This window comes from Dromaius novaehollandiae, chromosome Z, assembly GCF_036370855.1.
Source record: "Dromaius novaehollandiae isolate bDroNov1 chromosome Z, bDroNov1.hap1, whole genome shotgun sequence".
In the NCBI taxonomy this organism is placed as follows: Eukaryota; Metazoa; Chordata; class Aves; order Casuariiformes; family Dromaiidae; genus Dromaius; species Dromaius novaehollandiae.
In genome coordinates this window covers 69824940-69845990 of record NC_088132.1, presented here as the reverse complement: position 1 = coordinate 69845990, position 21051 = coordinate 69824940, and the positions used below count along the sequence as shown (strand labels likewise).

At 44.3% G+C, this 21051-nt stretch overlaps 2 protein-coding genes across 8 annotated transcripts in view; one reads left to right on the top strand and one right to left on the bottom strand.

Annotated features, from left to right (window-relative positions):
* LOC135324616 (pikachurin-like) overlaps positions 1–4499 on the top strand; it is an 81494-nt gene extending 76995 nt beyond the window's left edge. The window contains exons 21-23 of the mRNA XM_064501232.1: positions 1952–2035; positions 3186–3289; positions 3732–4499. Coding sequence (XP_064357302.1) covers positions 1952–2035; positions 3186–3289; positions 3732–3886 — 343 coding nt within the window. The 3' untranslated portion in view covers positions 3887–4499. The remainder of the gene's footprint in view (positions 1–1951; positions 2036–3185; positions 3290–3731) is intronic.
* A 7396-nt stretch (positions 4500–11895) lies between these two features.
* Positions 11896–21051, bottom strand: part of LOC112983592 (leukemia inhibitory factor receptor-like) — a 143127-nt gene continuing 133971 nt past the window's right edge. For all 7 annotated transcript variants that reach the window (XM_064502084.1, XM_064502083.1, XM_064502087.1 and 4 more), the window contains 3 exons: positions 20867–20960; positions 20207–20285; positions 11896–19520 (listed from right to left, as the gene is read on the bottom strand). In XM_064502084.1, the coding sequence (XP_064358154.1) occupies positions 18882–19520; positions 20207–20285; positions 20867–20960 (812 nt within the window). In that variant the 3' untranslated portion in view covers positions 11896–18881. The remainder of the gene's footprint in view (positions 19521–20206; positions 20286–20866; positions 20961–21051) is intronic.

The window sequence follows — 21051 nt, the reverse complement described above, 5'->3', positions numbered from 1 at the left end:
GCTTTTTGGGACTCCTGCCTTTTGAAAGTTGCATCTTTCTTCATGATCCCTCGTTTCAGCTTGTGTAACACAAATATTGAAATAGAAAACTAAAAATGTCTTTATTATTGTGGATCGTTGTGAAAGAATGTTGATTAGATGACAAAGATTTTTTTTACTCATTTAGGCAAATTTTGAGCTACTTTATTTGACTTAATCTGGTTGTGGTTTGCTACCATAGATGCATAGACCAGGTTGCATATTCCTATTTAAATTAATTTCTTTAAAGCTGTTTCCATGTGGTTTCCTGTGGTTAACTTTGCCTAAAGTCTTAGCTTCCTTGTTGGTCTACAAACTAGGAGCTGAATCTGCAGAAATGGTACGTTTTGTAAATGCCTTTAGGAGAGTCTGTGTTTCCAAGATGCTGGTTAGTAAGTGGTCAGTCTATTCTGTCTTTTTTCTAGGCACAGTACATTTTTATTAGGATCGTTGGTGTCCCCAAAAGGCAAAGATACACAGAGGTTTTAGATTGAAACAGCTGAATTTTACTGCTGTAGCTGTACCTTCCACACACATTTAGGAAAATGTAAAATTAAGATCCCAAATTAAAACTCACATAAACAATCACTGCATACTTAAAAGGAGCACTGAAGAAGATGGTGAAAGGACAAATGCAGAATAAATGTATCATGTTCTTTCATACAGAGTGATCCTCCTGCTGTTCTCGAAAGGAACAACTTTTGACACGTGAGGGCAAGAGAACAACCAAGGCTGTGAACTTGAATTGGTCACAAGTATTTTCCTGCAGCCCAAAATTTAGATACCGGTGTTCCAGCCCACACCTTTTCTTTTCCATCTCCTGTTGCCTAACAGAGAGTAGGTTCCCTGCTCGGTGTAACTGCTGTTGTAAATCCTTTCTGTTATTTTATGCATCTATACACAGTTATTTCCTTATTTTAGGTAATCCTCATTCATCTGGGATATGAATCTAATTTTTGTAGCCAAAGATCTAACAGTTAGATACAATCCTCAGCTTAGCAATACCCAAATTCTTCTGTAGCTCTCAACATAGACCAATATCCACATCCAGAGTAAAAGGAGATGCTTCTCTGAGAGTCACTTGAGCCTCTAAGGGGATCAAATTTAAAACATATGTTTTGCTCCGTGCAGCACACAACTGAACATGCTATTCTCGGGTCCCTAATTCTATCCATGAACTTAATTCCAGTTTCAGTCTTTTCTGAAGAGATAATGATGTTAGCTAGGTGCAAGCAGAAGGCTAGCAGCGGCAGCTCAGGCTAATTCATCTGGTTTATTTAGGCAGCTCAACACCCCATAGCTCACTGTATTGTAGCATCTACCATGAAGGTATGCCCAAGTGCCTAAGGTGTAAATATGATGGGAACATTATGTCTGTTGAGTAATTTTAGTAGTGGCAAAGTCAAAGAAATAATCAGAGCTGCAGTTGAAGCAGAGAAGTTCATGACTATCTTTGCATTTACATCATTAGACTTCACCCCTCCTAACATCACAGGTCTTACCTTCCCTATGATTCAGATGATTTGTAAATCCGTTTCAGGTTGCATGCTTTATTAACTGTGTTTGCAAACTCCCACTGCTCTCTCCCATTAGGCCAAAAGATTTGTAGGTCACTGACCTTTGTAACCTTCTGTTTCTGGGAAGAACAGCCCTGCAGAAGCCCCTTGCTCCCTGGGGACGGGGTGATGGTAGCACATGTTGACCTCTGCAGGAGGAAGTTTTGCATGTTCCTCTCTAAGCTTGTCTTTGCAAAATAAGTGTCTCATAGATGGATTTCCAAAGGATCCTACCTGTCCTCCCAAAATCCTAGCTATAAGGTGCAGCTCAGGGGGTAAAGCAGGCAAATTGGGGACAGAGTGAGGATGTTTGAGCAATTAGATAGGGAACTGGTCTTTGCAAGGGAGATAATAACACTTTATTTTTTAAATTTTAGCTATAATTTGGGCAGTGGCATTGCATCCATAACGGTGAATGGCTCTTTCAGCGATGGCCGGTGGCACAGAGTCAAGGCTGTTCGGTAAGTCTTTTGTCTGACCAGTGACACTTTATTTCAGAGGCGTTTTGGCGATGCCCTGCCATAAAGGTGCTGCCTAGGCTGGATGGTGATTGCGCGTGAATCATTGCAGCTGCACACTCTCACATCACTTAGGAGTTGAACTGTTAGCAGCTTGGCTGTTTCAGTACGATGTACACAAAGATCATTGTATTAGAAGTGACAGTGCCAACTTTGCAACTCAGCACAGCTCAAGGCAGGCTGCCAGAGTCATGCAGAGCTATTCTGAGGCTGTGACAGACATTCTCTTAAACCCATACCATTTGGGTTAAGAGTATTTTTCTTTAATGTCTGCATTTTGAAATTCCCCAGTGAGCTTTTTGTGGGCTGGCACAAGCATTGGAGCACTGCGTGTATGCCTACTTTTTCTAAACTATTTGGAGGAGGTGTAGACATCTTTCAGTGTCTATATAACTCATATTTATAACTCATTACCTCATAGGAGGCAAGTGTGCCCAGCAGGGAAAGCGTGCATCCCTCTCTTCGTGAGATGTGGGTTCGCTGGAAATCACAGGCTGACATTAGCATAACTTGTCACTAAATTCAGTGAGACTAGGAGCCCGTCAACTGGCTCTTCTGTCAATGCATCTATTGACTTTATGAAATGGAAGTGGCCAAAAAATCCTAGTAAGAAAGGGACCTTTTGAGCTTTTTAGAAGTATTATAGCTTACATTAGCTTGCATAAGCATTAGCTTGCTTCCCCCCTCCTTCCTATTTACGCTTCTGCTATTTACTTTCTGTCTTATTTTTGACTTTTAAAAACATTTCAGGACCTGTCCATCTTCCCCTCACCCCTAGGTGTTAATTCCTATCCTCTGTATTATGAATCCTTCAACTTATTTCTTTTCCAGTTTCTTCCTCCTCTGGAAATATATCCCCTCTTTGCAGCCTCTCTGACACTTCACTCCCTGGAAAAGACACCCTGGCGGGTCTGGGCTGCCACAGCTCGCCACTGTCTGTGGCTCTCCCCAGCGTCAGCCCCAAGTCTTTGCAGTGAATTGCACTGAGCGTGGAGTCACCCGGGTCTCCTGGCATGGGGGAGATGCTCTTGCTGCTCCTCCTCCCATCGGACTGTCGACTGGATGCGCGAAAGCAGTTTGTTTCTTGTTTCAGAGACGGGCAGTCTGGCAAAGTAACCGTGGATGATTATGGTGCCAGAACGGGCAAATCCCCTGGAAAGATGAGGCAGCTAAACATCAACGGGGTGCTCTATGTAGGTGAGTATTCGCTATTTGTGCACGGGGCCCGGCAGGCCGGAGGGCGCTGCGGTGTTGTCTGAGCCCAGGCCCGGTCCGCATGAGGAGGGCCGGCCCCGCGCGCACTGTCGTACCCCCGGCGGCTGAATGCCGACACCGTCAGAGTCAGCCGCAAGCCCTGCGCCTGAGCGACCGCTGCGGGAGTCGGGACACGAGCTTGCTCAGCTCTTACTGAGTGCATGAGTCATGCGATAAAGAGCTCACATCCTAGTTTATTCTCTTCTGCTGTCCCGTCTATACCTTAGAGAGTCTAAAAACTGTATTTAAAAGGAGAAACCTGTAAATTAAAATTCCCCTCTGAGGTGACCTAGGAAGGATACCGCTGTTGTTGGGTGTGCAGCCTGCCAGGTGGGAATAAACACGTGTTTTGGCGAAGAGTTTCTCATGGCCGCGTTTCTCTCAGGTGGGATGAAGGAAATAGCGCTGCACACGAACAGACAGTACCTGCGGGGCCTGGTGGGCTGCATCTCGCACTTCACGCTGTCGACGGATTACCACATTTCGCTGGTGGAGGACGCTGCTGATGGGAAGAACATCAACACGTGTGGGACCAAGTGACAAGCGAGGAACCGCGACGCAGAGAGCCCGCTGTGTGCTTGCGCGTGTGGCTGAAACCGAGGTGGCCACCACAGTCCTCTACGGCCAGCCTGCGTTCGTCATCTGAGCCGCAGGGAAACCCTGAGAAAGAACGTTTCTTCTGCTGACCAAAGCAAACAAAACTGAACATTTTGTGTAGGAACTGTCCCTTTTGTCCGTTAAATGTTTAGTGAACTCTAAAGGTTGTACATCAGTGCAAATGACAGAGAACTTTGTGATGTAATGCGTAGTTTAATGACTGTGTTGTGGTCCATAGATTATTTCTTTCAATATCAAAGAGAACAGTCTTGAAACACCTGCATTCATTCCAACTTAGAACGATACAATGATTGTATTGTTCAACAAATACACTATCAGGCACTGTATCTATGCATTCAAATACATGTACCAGAACAAGCGGTTCTTCTTAGCACTCTCTAAATTAGCTAAATTATGTTTCATCCTGTGTAAATAATACCTGCAGTGACTGGTTTCAAAATATTGTTGTTTGTTGAGGAGGAAAGTTCTTAAAGTCTACTTTTTTATTACAAGCAACAAGATCAATGAACCGATTTTGTAGAAGTAATTTTATACTTGTATATTTTTTATAGCAGCAGCAGATCTGCTTACATAGTATAACTTTTAACATTTAGGTGTACTATACAATTAGCTCTTTGCACACTTTCCTAAAAATAGCAAAGCAAACTGTGGTTTAAATTTGTTATATGGGAGGCTTAATGTCTGTGTTATACAGTTTTGGTGGAAATATTTGTGAATTATAACCAGTTTTAAATTTGACTCTTTTCGTTTTGTAAATTTTGACAGTTTAAAATTGTACATTATGAAGCTTTCCTGGCTCAAACAGATTAAAGATTAGGGGTAAAAAAAAAAGAGCAAACCCTTGCTACTTGTGCTATTTCAAATCACTATTTTTTTTTTTTTAATGCTCAAAAATCAGAACAGGGTTGTGCAAGAGACCTTGATAGGTCACAATTTTCCTAAAATAATATATTTTCTAGGCATTGAACCAACACTTATGCAATCTTGGTTGCCAAACTGTAATTTAAGCAGTCAAACTGAGTGCTGTCGAGACAGTAAGGAAATGATCCAGAATTTCAGCATTTGGAGATTTTTCTTTTTGTTAACTCTTTGGTTGAAGTTGAGCAGTCAGCTGTATGGGGGGAGACGAGACAGACAGCGCTGGCCACGTGCGACCCACAAACCTCCCTGCTGGCTCCCAGGGCTCTGCTGCAGCGACTCGCCCCATCTCCCTCGGCTGGGAGAGAAGCAGGGCCTCCCCGCAGCCCTGACCGTGCTGTCGTTACCTGCTGGTGTCAGACAGGCTTCATCTCAATTCTGACCAGTTAAAACGAACTGGTATGGCAAAGCTGTGTATGTAAGATTTCTGCTGCATCGATACTGTGCCCGGGATGCTCCCTGTTCCCTTGGAATCAAAACACGTAACTGAGACTGGTCCCATCTGAAGCCGACTGTCAACAGCTGCAGGATCAAGGGAAAAAAATAATAGATGCTGCTTGATATTAGCACATGCAAAATAATTCTCAAGAAGAACCCAGCCCTTCTTTTGCATGTTGAAAGAGAAACTCTAATTACTTGGGTAAAAGATCTTGGACTCATTGTAGCCATGTCAGCAGTGGTCAAAAACAAATACTGGGACTTACTAGAGGACTAGAGAAAAAAAAAAAAAAAAACAGAAAAATATATCATTGTGTATGCACCTGTGTGCCCTCCCCTGTTCAAATCACACCTCAGAAAAACATCTTTAGAAGAAATAGGCAAGATACAGAGGAACCGGAGACGACAGGGGAGACAGACAGGGGTGGAAAGGGCCTTTATTCAAGGAGAAGCTAAGTTTCATTTAGCTGGAGGGAGACCCACGAGGAACGGAAACCCTGTGTACGGTAGGGAAAAAGACTGACAATGCACGAACTAGGTTTCACCAAAGTGAGTGATCAGGCAGCAGCTCTAAAATGAAGAACGTACATGGGATTTGATGGTTGGGGATGTAAAGGGGAAAAGTGCAAATAGTTAGAAAGGGCTAAGACGAGGATTGGTGGAGGCCGAAGCTATCGCTGGCTGCTGACTGCAGGAGACCTGCCAGAGGCGGTGGAGATGCAGCCTCTGCGCAGGTTGTCTCTCAGCTGCTGGCTGTTGGACAGGAAAGAGTCAGGTTTTATATGCTCTGGAGTTTTTTACTTCTGGAGTAAACAGTAGCTACCAGCACAGACCTGACACAGCGTAGCAAGATCTGCTGGCCCAGTGTAACTGTAGTCCTTCAAACCTGCCACGCTACTGATGAAGAGTGACGATGTTGTTCCAGAAACAGCATAATTCATTGCCTTGTCACATACGCTTTTCCTTTTCCATCTGGTTGTTTAAAGTACTCTTTCATTTCTGTCACTAAGTTTGGAGATCAGTTCCAAGGCAAACATCTGGCCGGAGAGGTCTCTATTTTAAGAGTATTTACTGCAGAATAACAGGCACTTTGGTACAAGGCGATACTTCTACAGAACGAAAGCTGCTCTTGGAAATGTGTGCGTGTATGGGGGGGGGGGGGTCGGGTAGGAAATGCCTCTGTTGTTATGGTGGAAAAGGAAAAGAAACAAACTGCAGCTCCAGAAATGCCTGTTTCCAATTGCATGTATCACCGCGAGGGAATTCTGCGCTGGCCTCATCGGCCCTGCAGCTTCCCAAATCCAGCACAAATAACAGCTGGATGGTGGGGTGGTGGAGGGAGGGAGGATTACAAAGATGCTGTGGGTTTGGGTTCCTTAAACAAAGAAAAATCCTTTCTGGATCCTTTTAAAGATGGTCCCAAACACTTCCAACAACCAGAGCTGAAGAGCTGAAGCTGTTGCTCCGCCGTCCCGCAGGCAGCATCCCGGCACTGACATTTCCAGCGCCCCGGCGGCGTTCCTGGCGCCCCAGCTGCGCAGGGCGGCCGCATGTGCCAGATGGGGCCGGGAAGCCCAGCACCGGGTCCATGCTGGGTTTAAAAGCAATAGTTTTATTAGGAGGAAATAGGTGCTGGAAATGCAGAAATACTTGACTCTAACTGGAGGTTCGGTCACCCTCTAAGCCTGGGTCAGGGAAGGGGAAGGAGGAGGGAGGACCGGCGCCGACAAAGCAGTCGCTCATTTTTGCAGGGACTTGCCTGGGCTGTGCTGCTTGCTGCTTTCGTGTCTGCTTATTAATCACGGCACGTGATGGCCGGGTGTAGCTGTCACTGGGCACAACCCCGGCACTGCTGCGAGATGGGCGAGCGAGGAGCTCGCACCCTGCGGCCAGGCCCCGTGCTGTCGCTGGAGGAAGGCATCGGTGTGAACCGCCCGGCTAGGCCTGGTAGCTGGCGGCTTTAGCACGAGCCGGCTGGGCAGTGCGACCCTCTTTCCTTAGGCCACAGTTGGTTACTAATGATTCACCAGGGCCAGCGCTCAGGACGAGCAGTCTCGTCTTGCTTCTGTTTACAGCCACAGGCTTTACCAGCACTGGAAAATACACGGCAGCATTTTACTGTGTCTCTTGGAGGCACTGGAGTTTGAGATAAGAAGAAAGGCAGGCTGCTGAATTTGGGGTATATGTTATGTGATTTCTTGAGCTTTTGTGAGCGTCCAGTAGTTCCTGAGGCCCCGGTTCTGGTTTGCAGCTGTTACAGGACTTGTGAGTATTGGCTCCCACTTCGAGTTCAGGTCTGCGCTCCGCAGGTTGCTATGCGGGACAGCAGGGTCAGGTCCTGCTCTGCTTAGTCCAGACAACCTACTCTAGCCCCACATGAGCTGGCAGGTCAGGAAGAGAAGAAGGAAAAAATGCAGTTAACCTAAAGCTGGCGTTGGCAGTCCGGAAAGCTGGAGTCTGGTTGCTTTCTGCCAGCAGTGATGGGAAGACATCTGGCGAAGGGCTGCTGAGGCATCCAGCTGCTTACCCCAGCGAGGGCTCGGGGAGCAGGGGGAGAACAAAGGCAGCAGCAGCAAATATGCAAATATTTGTTCGCTGGCATCACTAGCACTTTCCTATCAAAGCTGATGAAGGTGAGGAGCTGAGTATCTTCAGTGTGTTTCTGAACAGGTAGGAAGAGTGAGGAAAAATGAAAAGTGCTAGAAAATGGCCATGAAAATGAACCCAGAAGTCCTAGGTCCTCCTACCTCTTTTCTGCAAAACAAATCTCAGGTATTAGCGTTTGCCTGTTTTTCCCACCAGCAGAGCAGCAGAGCAGCTTCACATGCAGGATTTGGGCCCAACAAGGGTGAAAAGGGCCGTGAGCTCATGGGAGAGCAGAGACTGGTGAGCACAGGGAGCGGCACAGAGCTCATTTCTCTGGAAATGTCTACTTACTTCCCCCCCTCGCCCCGCCAAAGGACGCTGTACATCAGTGGGAGCTATCACTGAGTCATTTCCCTGGGCATGAGCCATTTGGGACTCAGCAATCAGTTTTTAGTCAGGTCATCCTAAAGCAAAATTAGTCAAAAAAGGGCAGGGGGGAGCAAGCAAAAAGTTGACAAGGCAAAGCTAAAGCTAGAAGATGCTCCTTACGGTGGGCAAACTGCTGCTGCGATGCTGTGCCCTGGACGCCAGCAGCTCCTCCCCACCCCAGGTCCCGGCTCGGCCTCGGGAGGGCTGCGAGGGCAGGCAGGGAGCAGGATGGGGCCCTGGGGCCGGCCGCTGCCGGGGAGCTGCCGCTGCGCCCTGTGCACCGGGCTGCCACAGGTGCCTGCCGGAGGTGTTGTTTAATCAGCTGGGGTTTGCTCTGGAGAAAACATTTTCATTCCCTTGTTAAAGCAAAATAAGCAAGATGGCAAAAGTGTCGACCCAGCGTGCTTCCAGCACTGCCATAACAGCTCCCTCCACAGCAATACCCACAGCTGGAGGGTTTTAGGAACAGCCTGAAAGATTGTCCTTCAAGAGGCAAATCTCCTCACATTAAAGGACTATAGATAAAATACAGCCGTGTTTTTTTCAGGGAGAGCAGCAGCCGTATATGGTCAGTCAGAAGCTTCTTTCCATCAGCACTTCATTTCTTGGAGAAGGGAAGGGGGGGGGGGGGCTCAATGGTTTTTTTTCCCTCCCTAAAGTGAAATCTTGCCCTGGTTTTATGACTCAGGGCATTGCCTGCTCCACCGAGCCCAGCCCTCCCGCTCGCTGTTTTTCCTACGGTTTGAGTCATCATATTTCTAAATACTGTGCGTTGTGGCGAGCCCCCCGCCGCTTCGCGCTCTGGCGTCAGGGCGGCCGTGCGGCTCGCGCCCTCCGCCCAGGAATGTCCCCAGTGACTAACAGCCGGCCTCGCGCTGGCACCTGTGGTCGGTGCAGCTCCGCAAAGGCCAGGCTTTTCCGTAGAGCTCAGCACCAGGGGCTGCCCTTAGAAAGCCGGCGGCTGGGAGGAGCCGCTCTCGCTGCTCCCTGCTCGCAGGCTGGGGACAGACTTTGCGCCTCCCCGGCTTGCGGCGGCAGCGAGCAGCCAGGAGCTGCCCAGCTCGGGGAGCAGCGCCCAGCAGGGCTGCCCATGGCACAGATTTGCATGCAAAAAAAATAAATGGCTAGCTCCATTTTATTATTATTATTATTATTATTATTATTATTTCTTCCTAGGAGGCAGGAGCGGGGATATGACAAGGGAAGGAGGTGGGGTAGTGGACAAGGCAATGAAATAGCTGCCAGGAGCTGAGCGCATCCTGTGACCCTGGTTCAGGAGGTGGCAGCCTGAACCCCAAGCAGGTGCTTCCCTGGGGTCTGCACCCCAGGAAAAAAAAGCAGGCTTTGGGCAAGGTGCCCACGTGCATCTCCTGTCTCAGACCACCATTCATGGTCTTTAGCCTCCGAAGCTGCTGACCAAGGAAAAGCAAATCTCCAGGTCTGGGGAGAGCCGGGAAAAGTAATTTTTAGCCCATACAAGAGGGGGAAACCACTGGGAGCAGCAAATCCAACCTGGCACGAAAGGACAGCCCTCGAGTCCCAGCCGACACTGAGCTGGCAGCAGCCAGCGCACGGGGCTGCAGTGCGTGTTGCAGACGAGCTGGTGGCACGGGCTGCTCCAGGAGAGCATTGCCAGTCACATCCACATGACCGGCACGCAACGCCGACCTTCGCCTCCGCTGCTTCCCTCCCACTCACGGCCACAGCAGCCTGCTGAGGCCAGCGCAGAGCACAGCCTCCCTTTGCCCCTTTTCCCACCCGTGGGCGAGCTCAGCTCTACCTGTGTCACTGCCAACAAATGCTTGACTAACCTCTGCTTAAAAATCCCTTGTCTCGGAGATTGCCTGGGAGCGTTTTCTTTGCTTTTCTGTAGAATCATTCTTTGTTTATTGTGCACAGGACAAAGAGGACTTTGTCTCTGTTCCCCTTCCTTTTTTTATTAAGCTTTCTTCGGTCTTCCTTTCTAATAAAAAGCAACATCAGTTCTTTCAACGCCTTCCTCGCAGGTCATGTTTTCCAGCCCTCTGTGTTCCCATGAGCCATCAGAATTATGAAAGAGAACTGCCCCAAATCGCTGCGTAGGGCAGAAGGCCACAGAGCCTGACGTAAGGAGAAGGGTGGGAGAAATGGGACCGTGGATCACGGACACCCAAAATGCAGGCTGATTCACAAAGGAATGGCTTTCCAGCCTTCTTACATATTTTGTAGGGGCAACAGTGGTGGCTTACATGGTTGCTTTTTGTGGACATCTTGGAATTTTCATCAATTTTCTTAGGAAGACACCAGAGATGCAAAAGTGCCTTTACAATTTCTCTTGCTTCCTTTTTTTCACACTATGGCTTTTAATCTTGATGTCAACAAAGCAGAATTCAAGACTGAAATCACCGTATTTAGGCTGTTTTCATTTGAACTTCTCAGTTTCTTACCAAAAGAAAGGTTTCTAAGCACTAATGCCTCCTACATAGGGATTCTATATCCTTTATTTACATGTTGAAAATAACTCTTTGCAGTAATAAATGCTAGATCCTAATGCTACAGTCAGTGACGTGTTAGATGCAAATAGCATTGATAATGGAGAGAAAATATAGTTAAGCAGAATATAAAGATGCCTTCTGGCTAACTGCCTCTCACCACCCTCATCCTCATCGTGGAAAACTGGGTTGTTCCAAATGATCTTTCACCATCCTGCCTTCAAACTCGCACTATTTTTATAGCACAACTTACTTTCTTTGAAAGGATATAACACTACCTGAAACCCAGACTCCTCCCAGCTCTGTGATTGTTCTTAATCACTTTGTAAAAATGCCTGTATTGATAGTTCCCCAGTACCTCATAAAATGAGGCTGGATTATGAAACACATTCAAAATTAAAGGTGCCAGCTCACCACTGGCTTAAGGTACCTCATCTCTATCAGCCATGTTTTGGAAATGAAGCACGGTAGGATATCAGCAGCAACCAGTTTTTGCACTGGGTTAGGAAAAAAAAAAAGTAGCCTCAGGGTAAATCTTCACAGAGGTGAGGCTAAGTATTATGTAATCAGCAAGCACACCATATACCTGATAAGAAACAGCAGCTGAGCTATTTGCCACACCTGAGCTTCCTGCAAGAGAGCAAAGAGACAGCACCTGTTTGGAGAGGGGTGAGAGATCCACCTCGTGCTTCTGACGGCACAGCTCTTAGATGCTGTTGAAAAGTAGCCATCTAACAGCAAACCTCCCCCTGCTCATCTCAGAGAGCTTCAGCCCAAGGCTGCAGGGAACCCACATTGCAAAACCACAGCACCACACTCAACAGGATCCAGGTACAACTGGCCTTCTTCGACCAGATGGGCTCCAATGAATCACGTATCCACCAGGAAAGGATGTGCTAAGGAGCAGCTGTTCAGAGATTATCCGAGTTACCACTAGTTCTGCAGACCAAGAAGCCAAGGCTGCGCATGCCAGATTCTGTGGTTATTTACTCTGGCGCAAAGTTAAAATAACTGAGTTTATACTGGAGCATGAGCAAAACTTAACTCTTACTTAAAAATAAACATGCAAGCAAGGAATGTCCAAACATGTAAGAGTGTAAGAAAATATATTTATTAAATTCCATAGTAATACTATGGCAAAACTGTTAAATACATGCGTATTTTTTAGACACACAAAAGCGATACATCAGGAGTTACAACAGCCAAGCAAACTAGGTTTAAAAAGTATGCAAAGTTGGTATCTTAGTGTTAGTTTAGTTTTACATGTCACTTGCCATACTGGAATACTATTTCCCCAACATGACTCCACTCTTCCTTTTTCAAGCATGCATTTGTCTAATTGCTTAGCTAATAAATTTGCTTGCTGATACATTTTGTTGAATCAGTATTTTACTTGGTATGCTACTACCTCATTAAAGTGCCTTGTGATCATTTTGCTTAAATCGTGAAAGAAACGTCTTTTTCAACAACAGATTTGGAAGCTGGACAACTTCAGTACTGTTCAGCAACATAAGTATGATAAATGACTGATTAGATTTAGTGTGTTAGGATGACTATTTTGTCAGTTTGATTTATTTTTTATTCTCAGAACTAACTTCTATAGATGACCATTGCAAACTGGCAAACAATACTTTCACTAGTATTGAACAAAAGTCCATTAAAATTTTTGTAAAAACAGAACATAGAAACATCTCTAAACAAATCATTTACGCTGTAAAAAATATGGTATAAAAAGTGAAAGCTAAAAAAAAATTGAACCTGTTCACAGTATATATTTTACAAGTTACAGCATTTCAGTACAATGTAGTTTTTCCAGGTGACCTGTATGACTCCATCAGCTCCACTGCTTTGTGCACCACAATGGGATCAAAGATCAAATTAAAGTTATGTTTGGGAGGGGATTTCAGACAAGGGTCGGTTATCTTCTTTTTTTGCTATTCCCTGCTTTATAAGCTTTTCTGACACACTACGAAGCATGAAATGTTGTTCAACCTAAGTCACTCTTAAATCACATTAAGGATAACCCATCAAGGTGAACTTCTAAAATTCTTTTTTTATCGTCTTACTGCTTAAAAGCATGAGACCTTATCAGTTTCTATTTCACTTTGCCCCATTTGAGCTGTTTGTTTTTTCAGTTTTTCCTTAGCCCAAATTATCAAAGAAAGAACATTTCACTTCCTTTTACTTTCTGGGCAGGCTTCACTCTCTGGGTCCTACATTTTGCACCACGTAAGACCAACTGAGTTGCAGAGGCACTGAAACTCGGGCCAGTCAGCGTGTTGGTGTAAGTCTTGCCAGTATTTCCATTAGAGCCTGCTTTCATGCAACAATAATTAAGTGCAGATTTGGGACCTTCCAAAAACCTACCTAGAGCGACTGCTGGGTAACCCATGAACACAGTAAGGATGCCACCACACAGCTGAGGCATGGATGGGGGCCACCCCCAAGTGGCCTGGGCGGTCCACGAAGGACGACATCCACCCCGTTTCCCTCGGGTGAGCAGGGCTGCAGCCTGGCCCTGCCCGAGCTGGTGCGGAGGTGCTCGAAGCCGGCGCCAGCTCGCTTCCCGCAGCGGCTCTGCCTGGCTCGCTGCAGGAAGGGGAGCGAGATTAACCCCGTGCTCCCACGCAGCACCCAGCCGTCACACCAGCTCCCCTCTCCTGGCAAGCAGAGCCGGTCCTCTGCAATCTGGAAGTCCTCTGCAGACTTTTTTTTGTTGTAAAAGTGAAAGAAATTAACAGACATTTTTGTGGAGGAAAAGGATTGTTATGCACCCTCTGACAACGTGTAAAGTCACAGAAAACCCTGCCAATATCATCTGAGGTTTGTTTGCATAACATGCAAAAAGGAAACAAACACTGGCTATCTTAGAAACACTGGGGGAAATCCAGAGTTACATAAATGGGGGTGGAGGGAAATAAAATTGTTATGGAAGAAACTGTTTTCCAGCTTTTAGGAAGATATTTAAAAATTTATGACTGGCCTAAGCATGAGGAAATGAGTCTTTTAAATACTCCAACATTTCTGAATCTGTGTCTGGCATTCTGGGGTCTGGGATTGTGTTTCCATCTTTGCTATGGAGAAGTCAAAGAAAAAAGCCAACAAAAAACCATCAGAACTGCCAAAGGCATCTCTAACATTAATCACACAGGTCACCATTAAATGCACAACAGCATGAACCTCGATGTAACACGTTGGGAGGAGTGCAGACGACAGCCTTTTCCTCAAGATGAAACTGCACCTCAAGGCATACATACACTCAAGTACAGGGATCTGAAAAAAAATGCTCTGAGAACTGCAAGCCAACAACTTCTGCAATACACACCTAGGCACATATGGATGTAAGCACATATTTGCATAAGGAGTTAGGACCTTTCTTAGTGTTAAAAATATTAATGCCATTTGAACTGAGGACTCCATCAAAGTCTGTGGTGGAACAGAGGATGCTATTTACATGGGAAGCTCTTGACAAATTTATGGTACACAGAGCCTTGTTAGCAATCTGATTCATCAAATATTACTCACATTTTTTCTAAGTATTTCAAATTCTTTTACTATGTTTCCATCTACTTATAGGTACAAATATTCTATTTACAATGAAATAAACTCTAAAAATAGAGCACACAATTTGTCATTTCCTTTTAACAGTGATCTCCAAACACCTTATCCCTCCAATGCATCCAATTGTCTTCATTTTTGCTACTATTCTCAATAAGCAATTTTCACATTCAACTGAGTGTCATGGAGAAGGACAACATCACAGGGAACCCCACAGCCCTAAGCTCCAACTCCACCCAGTTGAACTTACAGATACATACACACAGGCTTGGAGGTGCCTCTTCAGAGCAGCCTAAAACTCTAGTCCAGCAGGAATTCCCTGCTTTCACGTTCCCAGCAAAGGAAAGCTCTGGTCCCCCACATAAAGCAAAGATGAAGAAACATGCTGCATTTGCCAATTGTGCCTTGATGGACAACACAGCTACTGGTTCCCTTTGGACATGGTTCACCTATGAAAGTAGCAGCTACAAATAATAAAGACAGCTACCACAGGAAATGTCAGTCATTAGGTCCTAAGTCTGCATATGCAGCCATCACATAGCAGGGGAGATAATTAACTGCCTGCCTGCAACATTAGCTTACTCTTTTTGACGATATATTAGCTAGTAGTTCTGTGAGGTATATCATATTCATATCTACAACCCCAGTATTTAACACACAACCCAAGATCCCAGATCCCCCCACCTGTCAGTCAGTACAACAAAAATAATGAACACACCAAACAGGAGAGTGCCCGCTGTTACATCAAATGTGACCCATGTTCTGTGCATAAAGTGAACAGTATAAAAACCCATTACAAAAACCAAACCCAGTCATCACATATGACAGTCATGGCTCAAAAAAAAAAAGCAGCAGCATCGATGATTTGCTTCAGAAAGTAATTGCTTGACCCTGACATCCTACTTCTCTGAACACTGATCAAACACTGAGTTAACAGTAATGGTGGTTTTGGACACAATCCATTCTGTCTGTATCCCTTCTAGAAGTTGTTTTTTTATTTTTTGTTTTTAAATCAGAACTTCCCACTCTTTAGAAAAAAACAAAAAGACAAAAGAACTAAAACAACAAAAAATATTTAATACAGAACTAAGCGCTTTCAAAAAAGTGATGGTTAGGAAATGTAGTACTTCTAGTTATTAAGATATTTTTCAGAAACGAGGGGGAGGAATTCTGCCTCTATCTGACTTGATGGAAGAGGCTCACCAGGAACTCTGAAGGCGTCAGTTCAAGGAGTCTGATCCCCTTTGAAGCCCAAAGCTTTAGTCTTATAATTGTTATCTATACATTTGGAAGCTAAACAGCACCATGCTTTGAAAGTAAATTTGGTATGGAAGAGAAGTTGCTTCTCAGTGCCACTATCCAGCTCATATTTGGACTCACTGCTGAAGATTTAAGATAGGCATTTGAATGAGTCCTCACCTGGAGCACTGAACAGGCTCCAAGGAAACCACAGAGCTGAAGTGACTGAACTTTCAGCTGCTCAGATGAAAACTGCCTGCTGGTTCACAACCACTGAGTGCTGCACATGCTGCACGAGCCGGTGCCTCTCCTCTATTTGCCCCGCTCTAGTGTTACCGATAAAACATTATGGGTGTGGTAAGCCATTACTATTAAAAGGACTCTTGTGTTCTACATCCTTGAAATAATTCAATTAAAATAGATAATCGAAGGAAAAAAAGTGATGGATAATTAGATGGGAGCGCTTTGATAACACTGTGACAGACCCTATATTTGGGGAACTTTTCTCCAGCTTATCACTAAGAAATCTACCAATTTAAAATGCTGTTGCCTTTGCTGAAAAGGAAAGGCAGCACAGAGGAAAAATACAAGCAACGTGTGCTCAGGTTAAGTGATCCTCTGCGGAAACATTGCATGGGTGTCAGGCTACTCTTTGCGCACTCTGTACATGCTCTGCAGTTGCCCTGGCTTCCAGTCTGATGAGCTAAAAAAACCTGCTAGTACGCTCAAACTTCAGTTTGATTTTGCTTCTTGCTATACACAGCCATAAGAAAGCATAGTTATTCCTCAAGATCAGCTGTTCCAACACAAAGGGGTTTTTTGTCATTTGGATCATCATACAACAGTGATTGCTTCTCTGTACTGAAAAACTGCTCCATAAGAAAAAGAAAACCGTACACACAAACAACTCCCCCCACCCCACACACAACCCATGCAGTGTCTCCTTGACATCATCTGCTTTTAATTAAAAGCATATGGCAGCACAGCCTAAAATTCACCTTAGGTACTAAACACATTAAGGCAGCTTTGCAGTACTGAAAAGAAATCTGCTCTCGGTGAGGTGTTGTGAGCTTTGGAAGCGAAGGAACAGGTCTTTCCTATTTGGATTTAGCCACCTCCCAGCCACCAAGCGCACAGGAGCAGAACTACCTCCTTTTATGTATTAATCTAGTGTTCTGAATAACAGGCAGTAATAATTAGGCATGAAACCTTCTCCTGCAGTGATGTCTTGTAACTGATGGATGCCAGCTCTTCTCACTGTCTGTCTGCCTTTTCACTTGCATCTCTCTTAATTCCAAAATTCATCCTTGAATACTGAATCTTATCCGCACTTTCTGTTTTTTCAGACAGACCTTGTATTCTGTCAGGTCTGTAGACAGATCTATTTTTACTGCTTTCACACTTCCAGAAGGTGCACACGGGCAGTTACTACTGATGAGGATTTGGATGCTATTTACTTATTTGACTTTTCATCAGTTTTGAAATCTCCCTATTCTTTCTTTCTGTGGAGATGGCACAGACATTCCAATATCTGAAATTTCACCATCTACTGCTGTGATTGAGTTTAGCTCAATGCTTGGTTTTATTTTGACAGCCAGATCATGTGGTTTTGTGGACCAAATGTCTACCAAGCTAGCCATCTTCCTGGTCTGTTCTCACTTCTTTAGAACTAATAGCTTAGCAAATTCAGCCTCCCTATCTGTCTCAGGATCTTATCCATTCCTTCACCTTATAATTCAAAAAGCCACAAACTAGTTACAGAAATCAAAATCTAAAAAAAAAGATTCACTGAGGACTTTATAGAGACCCTCTCTGATCAAGTGCCTTAACGTACAACCTCTCACAACTGTGTTTTACAGTAAGGAACAGGTAAATTAGAAAGCACTTTCTGGTGCAAGCTAGTGAAACTTATATGTGTGCGCCAGAGTCTGAAGTTTACACAGTGAAATGTTACAATCAATCAGAGCTGCCTGGAGGTGCGCATGTGAAAACAAAAGTTTTCAAAGACGATTGTTCTGAACATTTCTTTAAGCACACAGATTTACATCATCTAAGCTATCTTTGCATTACATGTCTGGTAAAGGAGAGGTAGAATTAGCAACACCAAAACCTCATTGGGTTTCTCCCTGCCAGCAGAAAAATCCCACCTAGCACTCCCAGGGGGGATTTGTTGAGAGGGCCCCGCTGGGTAGATACTGTGGAGAACAGCCAGGCAGCAGGTGGCAAAGCTAATACAGTAAAGATAATCCAAGGAGCAATTTGTTCTCAAGGAGCTAATATTACTATCCCTAATTTCTGGTGCTAAACTGTTTCGTCAGCTAACGTTAGTAAATGTAGATTTCCCCATGGCTGACATTGGTGTGTAGTACAACCAAAGACTGATGAACACTGTGGGAGAATGGAATATTGTACCACTTGGAGACAAGAGATCTGGAGCTGAAGCTATAAAAATACAAAATGCATTAGTGCAATACATTAGGAAATATTTACTCCTTAACCAAAGGATAGAAAAAATATAGAGCATTTTAAGGATTAAAAAAAAGTTTTCAACTTGACGCAGTTCTCACTGAGGTTTAAATCAGTGTTACACTTTTTTTCCAAGCTTGTACCCCTGAGTCAAACATTGAATAAACATTGTACAGTAGGTACAGAAACTAGTGTCTAGTTAAAAAGCAACACATATGAATGGCCATTGCTTAAGAAGTGTTAAACAGTGATGATACTCTTCCATACGGGAGAAAAAAATAGCACTTTGATCTGTTTTTAGTTTATGAGTAGGTGAAAGATCTCAAGAGTTTCCAACCATGCTGTTTCTATGCGTTAGGCTGAGGTCTGTGATAAATTAAACCTTCCATTCATAAACCTGTTTGGGCTACATCTTTTGAGTATGCACAGTTGAGAACAACTACAACAAAGCAAAGCAATCTTTCTAAGTTATAAGTTGTATGAGACCATATTAATCTTGGAACACTATGTGAAGGTAGGCAGAGTTCTTTGACTATGATTATCAGGAGATCTAAACTCAATACCCCTTACATCCAATATATTTTACTAGAATAATAACTAACTGGCTATAACTTTGGCCTTTTAGCCTCTATTAAAATGGAACATTAACACTTTCACTAACTTAAACATGGTAACATTCAGCTCACTTGAACCTCTGCTGACAGTCTCCAAGAGTTATTCATGCCTTTTGCACTTATCTTCCTCCTTTCTTTACAACATCAGGAATAAGAGCTTATTTAGAAGGCAGCTTCAGGTGCAATGAGAACTCACTGTTAATCGTTTGGTTTGTTCTGAAAAAAGTGTGTAAAGGACCACCCTGTGTTAGTGGGTTTGGGAGAGTCTTCATCATCCTTTGGGGGGATCAAAAACTGTCGGGAATTAATGGAGCACGGGCTACCAAAAGATGCATTTTCATTGTTGCTTTCAACTGATCCGGGTGAGTCTGGAGTGTCCATGTTCCAGGCATTTGTGTTTGCTTGAGGCCTGTAACCTGCAGTTTTATCTGATTCTTCCTCTGTAGCTAAGCGAGACTCTATTTTCAGAGCACTGATAGGCAGCTGCATTTGTGGCTTGTAGCCTGCTGTAGTCACTAAGTCTATTTCTGACTCCTCCTCTGCTTTAATTTGAGGCTGATACATTGATTGGATGTCAATGTAAACCACCTGAGATGACCCCACAGGTTCATCCATAGGGGCATTTGAGATCTCCTCTTCAATGATAGGGGGGCAGTAGGACACAACCACGTGATTCTCATTTTCTGAGTCGCAGCCATCCTCGGGCACAGTGGTGTCTGCAGCTGGGGACATCATCTCTGTGTCTTCTATCTTGGGAGCTGCAGACTGTGTTTCCACCACTTCAACACTATTGGGGGTGCAAGGGTTCATTTCCAGTGTTTTAAGTGTCTTATTCCCCTGAAGTGAGAAAAAGGAGAAAGGAGAGAGACTAAGCAAAAAGACCAGGAAATCCTGAAAGCAACAGCTTGCCTGAATTAAAATAGTATGCTGGCTTGCAGCTTGCCTTCATTCCACTGCCACTGGTACAACACGAAAAAGTGATTTAATTCTCGTTTTCAACCTCATGAATATTCACACATTCCTGTTAACATAAAAGTATTCCAGCTAACTTAAAGAGACTCCAGGTTTTGTAGTAAGTGTTTCAGAACTGCTTCATCGAATCTTCACTTTGTATAAGCCATTCCAGAAAGTTATTTAAATGTTACACTTAGTTCCAGCTATTAAGTGCGTCAGAAGGTTGGGGACATGGCACACACACTTCTCCCCACTTTCCACTGCTCCTAACACTGTGAGGAAGATGATGACTATATGGGAGTAAGCTGGACTTATCCCGTCTACTGAGATGTGCTATTACCATGGGAGGACAGAAGTGCAGCAGTGCTTTCCTTGTTCAAACTTTTCAAGTAACTACGTTAACGACATGATAGCTCCAGATACGGCCTGACAAAAGTAACTCAGTAACTTGCCCTGTCCCCCCCTGCCACGGAGTTAACTTACAACTGCAGCAGAAGACTCAAAGTTTGCAAAAGACTCTTACAATGCCTTTTAGAAGTTTAAAATACCAAGTTTAAAAAGAGGCTTACTTCGCAGATGTTCTTCTGAAACTGCAGTGCCTTGCTGTTCTCAGGATTTGGGATCTCAGGATAAAATGTTTCTTTAATCCTTTAAAGAAGAAAGAAAGAACTTTTAAAAGTTACCAGGCCTCGAAACAGATTGACAATACAATAAAGGAATCAGGACATTTCCCTTTAATTCAGAATACTCAAGACATCTGGCACAAAGCTTTAGTGTGTTACATTTTCACATTTCACTGAGTATTTAATGGAAAGAAAGCAAACATTTTCTTTTTATTTTTAACTTGGGAACTTAAAATGCCATATTTACGAGAAGTTGAAGATCAAATGTCCACCTGAGTCTTTGTGGACGGGTCACAAATTATAATACGTCACCAGCTTATTTACATTTAGGGACTATTTATAAACGGTGCTCACTGGGAGACAGGCTGCCGCAACCCTTTTTGCATTCCTAACTAAGTGCAAGTTCTTTCCAACTTCTCTCCAACTCAATTCCTTTCTCACCTTCTACAATGTGTTTTTGCCACCTGCTCTTAAAAAACAGGCCTGTAAACCCCACTGACGTCTTTGGGTAGTCGGAGAAAACAAAGAGTAACTTAAATAATAGAACACTCTAGCTCTGAAGCAAACACATCCAGGAGAAGATTGGAAGTGAATGCAGGCATTTACCATTCCCTCTTTCTGTAGCAAAAGATGCTGGCCGCTACTCCAAGCAGAACAACCACTGCCACTGGGATGAGGATTGCAATGATTAATCCCACAGCTGGAGAGGGGAAAAGAAAAAACAGTAAAGACATATCTCAAATTACCAGCAAGCTTTATGGCTTTTGTATCACTCCCACAGACCAGAGACC